Source organism: Odontesthes bonariensis, chromosome 23 (genome assembly GCF_027942865.1).
Source record: "Odontesthes bonariensis isolate fOdoBon6 chromosome 23, fOdoBon6.hap1, whole genome shotgun sequence".
NCBI classification, from domain to species: Eukaryota; Metazoa; Chordata; class Actinopteri; order Atheriniformes; family Atherinopsidae; genus Odontesthes; species Odontesthes bonariensis.
The window spans coordinates 21,180,708-21,190,458 of NC_134528.1; the positions used below are offsets into that span (position 1 = coordinate 21,180,708).

The 9,751-nt window shown below is 41.2% G+C and overlaps 1 protein-coding gene across 3 annotated transcripts; it reads right to left on the reverse strand.

The window, feature by feature from the left end:
* Nucleotides 1-1,823: 1,823 nt before the first annotated feature.
* On the reverse strand, nt 1,824-4,389 carry LOC142373817 (uncharacterized). Of its 3 annotated transcripts, XM_075457243.1 has the most exons (8): nt 4,117-4,389; nt 3,780-3,850; nt 3,534-3,710; nt 3,182-3,243; nt 3,022-3,075; nt 2,881-2,919; nt 2,686-2,808; nt 1,824-2,349 (listed from the first exon to the last, which is right to left on the reverse strand). In XM_075457243.1, the coding sequence occupies exons 1-8, from the start codon at nt 4,287-4,289 to the stop codon at nt 2,143-2,145; spliced, it is 906 nt and encodes a 301-aa protein (XP_075313358.1). In that variant the 5' UTR covers nt 4,290-4,389; the 3' UTR covers nt 1,824-2,142. The 3 variants fall into 3 exon arrangements, with proteins under 3 accessions (XP_075313358.1, XP_075313357.1, XP_075313359.1); XM_075457242.1 differs by having other exon boundaries at nt 2,686-2,919; XM_075457244.1 differs by lacking the exon at nt 1,824-2,349 and adding an exon at nt 2,581-2,615 and having other exon boundaries at nt 2,686-2,919.
* Between the last annotated feature and the right edge of the window lie 5,362 nt (nt 4,390-9,751).

Sequence of the window (9,751 nt, forward strand, 5' to 3'; positions counted from 1 at the left end):
ATAAACCCAGTAGAGCTCTGAGACCTGCTGACTCAGGTCAGATAGTGGAGCCCAGAGTTCAAACTAGACACGGTGAAGCAGCTTTTAGCTGTTATGCTGCACACAACTGGAACAAACTACCAGCAGAACTGAAATCAGCTCCAACTGTAAGCACTTTTAAATCCAGGTTAAAAACATTTCTCTTTCGGTGTGCTTATGGTTGAGTTTATATATTTCTTTTTCCCCTCTTCTTTGATTGCTTTAATTTTTTTTCTCTTTAAATTGCTTGTTTTTATGCTGCTTTATGCTGTTCTTTTAAATGCCTTGTCTTTATGTAAAGCACATTGAGTTGCCTGTGGTATGAAATGCGCTATATAAATAAGGATGCCTTGCCTTGCCTTGCCTATTGCAAATGTCGGCGGGGGGGGGCATGTGTGCAGAAGAATTTTTACCTCTGTCCTTTCACGCTGCTCCACAGCCCTGGGATGCCCTGCCTGAACACCTGAGGGTCCCACAGTCAGTGGAGACATTTACATTAAAACAATTTTCTTTAGAAAGGCTTGTATATAACTTTAATAATAGTTATTGTGTTGTCATGCTTCTTGTCTTCTCTTAATTTTAACTTGTAGCACTTAGACATTTTCTTCAAAATGTAAAGTACGTTACAACTAAAATGTATTCTTATTACTCCACTGCCTCTGCTTGGCTAATTATAAAATTAGGATCAGCTGAGCCCTTTACATACAGGCCTAGTATTTAGTGCAACAGACAAAGACAGAGGGAGAGTTGGAGAAAGATAGATAGACAAATAGACTTTTTTCCCATAACAATGGCTTGTCCTTTTCTTGATGACCCTGTGGCAGAGGGTGCGCGCATCATTCGAAGGGCATTCAGGCCACCAGCCCCACGGGTTTTCAGGGACCCAGCAAACCCACTAACTTTCCCCAGTGAGTACCTGTGGGAGAGGTACAGGTTCAGCAGGCCGGGTATAGTTTATTTATGTAGTCTGCTGGAACCGCATTTGAGAAGAAGTACAAGACGTAGCAAGGCCCTAACCACTGTGCACTCTGTCTGCATTGCACTGCAGTTCTTTGCCTGTGGGACTTTCCTGTACAGTGTAGGTGATGCTGTCCAAGGCAACTGTTTGCAGGGAAATAAGGAGGGTTTGTCTTGCGTTGAAACATTTTCATCACCTTCCCTGGCCACAAAGACACCCAGAAGATCAAGGAGGTGTTTCATGCTATTGCAGGTATGTGACATTTACAATTGCTGATAATGTAAAACAACCTTCTGGCTGATGTATTTGCATTAAGTTCATCATCTCCCTCAGGCTTCCCCAATGTTATCGGTGCACTAGACTGTACTCACGTACGCATCCAGGCCCCTGCTGGACCAGTGGAGGCTGACTATGTAAACTGGAAATCTTTCCATAGCCTAAATGTACAGGTACGTATTGGAGAGATTTTTCCTTTCACTAAACAGGGATTTCTCATTTTGATCAACCCCTTTGAGTCATGCTGAGCAATGTTACGTTTATGCCCTGTGAAACCTCATCATTGACTCCTATCCTCCGACCATACAGATGATCTGTGATGGAGGTCATTTCATTTCCAACATTGAGGCTAAATGGCCGGGATCAGTGCATGATTCTAGGATCTTCCGAGCATCCTCACTGGCACAGAGGTTTGCACAAGGTGAGAATTTTACTTCCCCAAAGGAGTGTACTTTTGAAGTAAGGTGTAGCATAGGCAGAATTTTGGTAATCTAATGAGAGGTCATCTTAAGGAATTTAAAGTGCTGGTCATACTTTATTATAGATAGCCATAAAAGGCATATTGCATCAATTTGTCAAGTCTTAGTACATGTATATCCATCCAACATTTCTCTTATTCTGCAGGAGAGTTCAATGGTGTCCTGCTTGGGGACAGAGGCTATGCATGCTGGCCGTACCTCCTCACCATATCCTGATCCAGGAACAAGGGCGGAGGGCATTCCACCATGCGCAGGCAAAAACAAGGGCACGGATAGAAATGACCTTTGGACAAATTAAATCCAGGTTCATTACTAAAGTTTGAGGCACCATGGCTGACTTCTGACAGAGCCATCTTAAATTAATAGTATACTTAATGTTTGACATTTTGTCTCGCGAACAACTTATCAGGCTCAAGTCTTTTCTGATTTCCCTGCAGGTTCCAGTGCCTGAAAGGACTCAGGGTTTCTCCTGATCGGGCATGTGACATCATCATTGCCTGTGCCGTCCTTCACAATGTAGCCACGATACGCCGGGAGAGACTGCCCACCATGATGGAACAATGGGAGGACATCGACATGGCCATCCCTGAACAACTGGATGGAAGAACAGTGAGGAACCTATACAGAGACACATATTTCCAGTGATCCTTGATTTTGTATAGATTTTTACATATTTTCAGAATTTAGCATTGACACAGTAGCCGTTTAATTTAAAGCAAGTTTAAGAAGGCTAAATGGACATAATTTTGTAAGTGTTAGATCATGGCACCTCACTGTGAATATAAATGTACAAACAAATTTGTAACACTTTGCATGAATTGTAAAATAAATACAAGATTACAGTTCAAGTTGTGTTGAATTTTTGTTTATTCATGTATTTCCAGCTGTGGAGAGGAAACAGAATTAAATACAGTTCACACCATCACCTTATCCTTCGTCTCAATTTATACTTACATCCCTCTCCAGTTTCAGGATCTCGAGCTTAATCTTTTTGATTTGCAATTTTTTATACTCCATATCCAACTGGGTGCTCTCTATACCCAACTGGAGTTTCCGTTTGTACTGAGTCCGGATGTCCTGTGATACACGAAATGTGCCTGTGAGCAACGAAGTATGAAGGCAGTGATGGTAGTGTGAAGAGTTACTTACTTCACTCTTTCCTGCAGGATTTTCTGTTCCTGTTGCAACCTGCAGTAAAGTGTATCAGTCATAATTAGGCCTATTGGTATAGAATAGCTAAACTGCAGACGAATCCAAACCCTTTCACATTTATTATAATAAAGAGCCTACCTGTGGCATTTCTGTGTCTTCATCAAATGCCCGAGATATCCTGGGGCCGTCAAACTGCAAACGGAAAAACACTGCAGTTGTTGAAGTAGGACATCACAGGGATGCATGAGATGAATAGTATTTCCAACAAAAGTAAATTAAATTGAATACAACTACTCACACATGGGTCAGGGATGTCCTCTGTGGTCTGGGGATTAATGAGGCAGATAGAGTCTCCCATCACTGACAGATATAGGCACACCATCAGTTATTATAATTGAGACTAAAGTGCACTGTGTGTAAACGCTCTGCATACTGTCAGATCGATCAAGCAGTAGGCGGTTGGTTTCGACCACAGCCAGTGGCTTACGCTTGCGTCTTGCGTGAAGTTTAGAAAATTGAGGTGACACACGCAAGCACGCAAAGGGGGGCTTGCAACCGCGCAAGGGCTTGCGTTGCCGCTTGCATCTTGCGTTGCGTCTTGCGTTACCGACTAAACCAGGCTTAACAGTTTGAAGGAAAGTGATCAATACCTTCTACATACTGCTCCCGCACGCTCTTGGCTACAGATGCTGAGGAGGTCCCTCCCTCTATTCCCTCCACCAGCAGCCGGCCTCTATTGCTGCTCAGTGCGAGTTCCTCCGCTGGTGTCAGGCTTTCGGGTGGAGGACCCCCACCAGTGGCAGAGGCGTCGGTTTTCTTTTTGGTAGCTACAGTGCAACATATATACAGTTCACCACAGTTTTTGGACAAACACATTTCTTCAAAAGGCTACTTACCACTCTGAAATATATTCTTATATTTCACTTTAACCTGCTGCCCGGTCCGCTTCTGGGTGTTCAGATTGCTCCTATACAGATGTAACAGTGATGAATTAATATGTGGGCCACACACTCAAGATAATTTAGTCACAAAGTATGATGATGCGTTTTGATTATCGGGTTATTAATAAACGGAGCAGGGCCACTACAAGTGTGCAGTACATACAGAGACAATTCAGCATGCTCTTTGTAAAAAAAATATATATATAACACAAAGAGGAGAGAATAAATACATGAGGATAGTGAAATAAACGTGTAACAGTTGACAATGGTATGAAAGTTGGATATAACTTACGCATTTAGCCTGTCGGCAATTGTTTGCCACGCTGTTTCCCTCGCTCTATTAATGGCCACAGTGTTTCCATTTCTGGTGATGACACCTTTGTAATCCTCATAAAGCTCCATGAGCAGTTTCTGTTCAGCTGAACTGAAAATTACAGCTCTGACTTTCGTCTCTTTTTCTGCCATCTCTGCTTCTCCACCATCCACTCGTCAGGGCTTCTTACGTTCCTCGTGCACTCGCACATAGCCAGGAACATGCATGTAAGCCTCGCTTGGATTAGCTTGGATTAGCTTCAATGAGATGCAGCTGAGCTGGCTTTCTTTAGCTACTTTCGTGGAATACCCAGAGAGTCTCTATTATGAGGAGAGGGAAAACTGGCGGCTATTTCCGGGTGGTACTGCACTCTAGGGGCGCCAACGACGCAGTGCAGAGCACGCCGAACTCTATGGTGGTACTATGAAATCCACCTTAGATGCAGTCATTGCTTTTGATAGAATTTTTTATATTTTTTCATTTTAATTTTCCTAAAGGCAGGATAAATTATCCTTTCAAACGGCACTTGGTTTGATTTTTTAGACTCACTAGATTTGTTTAAAATACACATTTATTGTCAGTATTGCATCCCGAGTGACGTCACGCATGTGGCATCACTTTACGGCATGGTCAGTCCTAGCGCTAAGCTAGCAGAGAGGGGTTAGCTCAAATAGTTACAGATTTCAGCACAGCCCTTTTACATACTCTCTGACTAGCCTCTGGTTTAGCTTTGGTTGTTGTTAGCGGCACCAGGTTAGCACTCTGGCACAGTGGACGAGTGCCGTAAAGCAGCCGGTCGTAATCAGCCGTGCGTTCTTCAGATTCCATTAGCTAGATGCTAGCGGATACTGACTCGCAAATGCCAGACCTGTAAGAAAACAGAAAGCTATAACTCCCAGGTTATTGTACTTTCGATATAAATCCACATCCCTCTGTCAGAAATCACAGTATTATTTTCAGGTTTCAGCCGCTAGCGGGGACATTTTTTGAGTTATTAGCGCCAGCCCTATGGAAAATGGTCATTCTGCACTCGCTCGCCAGCGCCCCCAGAGAAAATCAACTGAACTGCAGCCAAATTTTTTATAATGGGGCGAATAGGAAGTGGAACGGCTGTCTGTAAAAGGGCTGTGGAATACCCCCCTGGATATTTGTTTTTTAGTTGGGACTACTTCTTCTACTGAATATAGTATAGAATACAGCAAACAATTTAGCCTATACCGTCACCCTCTGGTGACAGTAAGCAGACTGACCTCAAATCCTTCAAGAAGTCCCAGGAGTCTATATCCAGCGGCATCCATATGCAGGGCCGCTGACAGGTTTGGCTGGGCCCGGGACAAAATTCTCTAAATTTCTCAGACCTAGTGCTGCCTGTCACCTGATAGCCAGAAGGATCAAAACTCCAAGCTACTTATAGGGTCTTAAAAAGATCTTTGTAAAGTCCATCAATTCTGACTGCAAACAAACAGATATCAGTAAGTATTCATCTGGTCAGCAACTGTTGTCCAAATCAAATGGTGATAGACAAGAATGATTTCATTTGAGACAAGTTTACATATTCTCAGTTTTGCACAGTACATCTGAAGATTTTACCTCAAGAGTAACATTTGAGAACAATTCATCTTCTTTGTATAAAGGACTGACGCAGAACAACTATCATATTTTAAATGGACAATTGCTCGTTTATTTGCACAGGACTCAAAAGGGACTTCTTCTTTTATCTTGTTTTACATGATCTTACTCCATACCATCTTATCAACATTCGAGCCCTGCTGAGCGCTGCTGTTACACAGAGACTTGGACTAATGAGAATGACTAATAATGACGATGTGACACTATTACTGACTAATAATGTTACTTGAAAATAAAGCAGTAGTTCCACATTTTGGAAAATTTTTATTTTAGTAAATACAAAGCTAAAGGCAGCAAATGCTTTGCAAAATGAACTAAAATATAAAGAAGAAAAGGGTTCAAATGTCTACTTATAAAGTCTACCGTATAAAGTGTACCTCTTAGAAAATAAAAAATAAAAACAGCTCACAAACAGATTCAACTGACTTGGTTAAGAGAAGAAGTGCAGTCCCTTTTGTTAGTTCTTTGTGAAACAAAATCATTTCTTTTCAGTAACTGCACATTTCTCAGGTCCTTCTTTACCATATTTGTTAATCATTAACTAACATTTAATCTGTGTTGCATCACTGAACCACTCTTCATTTGTTTTGTTCTGGCTCCATCTAATACAACCCTTGTTCTTTTCCGTGTCTTATTTCTACAACCCCTAACCCCAAAATCCCATCTGGAGCTCTTAACATTTGAGACGTAAAACTAAATGACATATTTCAGGCGGTTTTCTCAGTATGTTTCGATCCAAGGAAGAATGCACTGTTTCAACCTATAAATCTGTACTGTAGATTCTGTACAACTGTGTTAACTGTGAAGGACAGTTTATTAAATGAATGAATGCGGATATACAGAAGATCAAATGGTCTGAAAGAACATTTCAAGTCTTTAAAAAAAGTTCCTGGGACTAGAAGTCGTTAGTATTTTGGGTAGCAATGTGGTTTGGTATTTGTTTTTGTTTGGTCCTTGCGGTTTCTGCTCCAGAGAAATTTGTATCACGACGTTAAAGGTAGGGTAGGAGATCCTGGATTTTGAGTCCAGCGAAGCTGCATTTTGAAAATACACAGGTAAAAAGTCCCAACCCTTTTCTTCACTTTCCCCCCGAAGGCACGCCTCTAGAGTACATGAATGCACACGAGCACGAAGGTGCACGAGCGCTGTTCTGACAGCAAGCATCGATCGTTGCCTTATTTGGTATTTAGTATATGATAACTATACGTTTAATAATGCTAGGTGCTAGCCAAGCTGGCTCTAGTTTAGCTTCCTGCCAAGCTTCTGGACGCGTAATTCGTTCACGGAGCAGGGTACGCGCACAGGGGGAAGGAGGGGGAGGGAGGAGCAGATTGCAGTTTGATAGACGGCATCAGAATCCAATCATTGTTAACGGTCCGTTCAGTATGATTGGATAGTGTTTTTCCTAGATTGTACGTTCTAGAGGCCACTAAAACGTTTCATATTTGTGTCAAAACTTTTGATTAATTGGTTGCAATGGGGGTGTGAATAGTATTTCAAGCCATATGTATAAAAAGGGCTCCAGAAAAAGAATCCCTACCCCACCTTTAAGTGTGGCCCTCCATTATGGAGTGGCGCCACCACGTGGTGGCTAGGAGTGGCTACAGCCACCATCAGATCACTCGCTGCCACCCCGTTAGCCACCACAAGGGAGCGCATTGGATTTGTGTGGATTAGGGAATGTATTTTAAACCACAACAGTTAATAATGTAAAAATGGTGCTATCACAAGAGCAACGACAACAACAACAATAATAATAATTAATTTAATCAGAATAATAAGAATAAGAAACAGAGCACAGTGGGGTCTTACGCACTTTGGTGCTCTGGACCTAAAACCTGACGCAGCTGCGTTGCTACATTCTCATGCCCTGCCCTGTCCCTCCCCCTACCCCCCTTTCCAGAGCTTTAATTTGGAGTGGAGAAAGATGCACATGGAAGCAAGTTCAAGCAACAAGCATTGGTTCAACGAATTCTGAAGAGAACTTTTGTAGGTATGTATGGTATACAGTGTTTATACTTTTTATACAGCACAAATTTTATTGGAAATACTTGAATATACTTGAATATACTTTATATACGTGTATACTGAAATGTGTGACTCGTTTGCATGCTCTCTGAAGTTAGCATGCTAAGCGGAAAGTTAGCTAAGTAACTAAGTTAGGTAAGTAACTGACCATTTTGTCATTTGTCATTGTCAATCTACAGCGAGCAAAGGATGAAACGGAAACGTGACATTTCACAGTTTTTCAAGAGTGGAGGTACTACAGGGGAGAAAAGGGAGAAGGAGAACCCAGACGAAGTTCAAGAAGTATGCAGTGAGGATGTGCCCAGGGAGAGAACAGGGACAGAAGGTGCACACGATGAAGCATCGATTCCTGGGCCTGCAGCTAACGTTCTGCTACTGAATAAGATGTTTCTGTTAATATAAGATAATATCAGCAGTAATCTGGCATTGTTCATCAAATAGTTCAAAAGAACTCGTTCACTGAACCAGTATTCTAAAAAATCTGTAGCTCCGTTTTTTTCACCTTAAAATTGTGAATCATGGGTTTTCATTGTATTCTGTCATGTTGAATAACCTAAATATATTAAGTTAATATTATTAAAGTGTGACAGCAATAATAAGAAATCAGTGTTTTAATATATAAATATACTGTAAATTCAGTAAATCAATAAATAGGTGTTTTTTTTTGTTTGTTTTTTTTTTGGTCGGGTATGCCACCCCAAGATTTTGCCTTGCCCCCACCAGCCACCCTTAGGATTTATTTCTGCTGGCGCCATCTCTACGGGCCTGAGATGTGTTACGTCTGAGTTTAGAACGTCCGCACAAGTCGGCCATCTTACCACAGGGTGAGATGTCCGGGAGACAGTCAAACCTGAGGTAAACTGAGCTACGGTAAGTGATCTGCTCTGACGCTATTACTCTTATCTCGCAGAAATCTCGACGATTTTACACTATTTTACATACTAAAAGACCCTGTGCGATATTTTATTTATTCGGTCATCTGTGCAATAATTCACGTCACTACTGTGCAATATCTCATCTATTTATGGTCAGACTATGTGCATACAATGTGTAATTAACACAAGTGTAGTTCAATATGGAAAATAACTCAACCATAGTGCTACAACTTATTTTATTTAAAGGATAAGATCGGTTTTTTGACATTGGGCCCTTGATTTCACATTATAACATGATGTTCTACTCACCCCTGCTTGTTGTTGGTCATTTGGAGCTGTTCCGAAGATATTCGAGAGGCGTCTGGCTGCTCTCTTGAGATATTCGGCCATGAAACGGTTTCCTATGGGCAAGCTTATACAGGCACAAACTATGCTGTTTATAATTTATTAATTACTGTACACTAGCACTGATAACGTGGAGGTGTGTCGCTTACTTAAAAAAATCCGGGTTATTGTAATTTTGTTTTTTTCGTCGTAAAGTGGGTGTTACTGACGTCCTCGTCGTGCTACTACTACAGACAGCCCACAGACCTGCTGCCTATTTATTCATTCGGTTAAAATTCAAAATTAGTAACCCGGATTTTTTTGAGTGAGCGACGCACCTCCACGTTATCAGTGCTAGTGTAGAGTAATTAATAAATTATAAAAAGCATAGTTTGTGCCTGTATAAGCTTGCCCATAGGAAACCGTTTCATGGCCGAATATCTCAAGAGAGCAGCCAGACGCCTCGCGAATATCTTCGGAACAGCTCCAAATGACCAACAACAAGCAGGGGTGAGTAGAACATCATGTTATAATGTGAAATCAAGGGCCCAATGTAAAAAAAACGGTCTTATCCTTTAACTCTCTTTACTTTGTATATCTTGTTTAGCCTATATTCTTTTTTACACTTTGTTTTAGATTATTCTATATTAATTATATTTTGATTATATATTATATTAATTATTCTATATTATACTGTATTTTAGATTTATAGAGATCCTATGTGTGTGTTTGGAGCTACTGGGGACTTGAATTTCCCT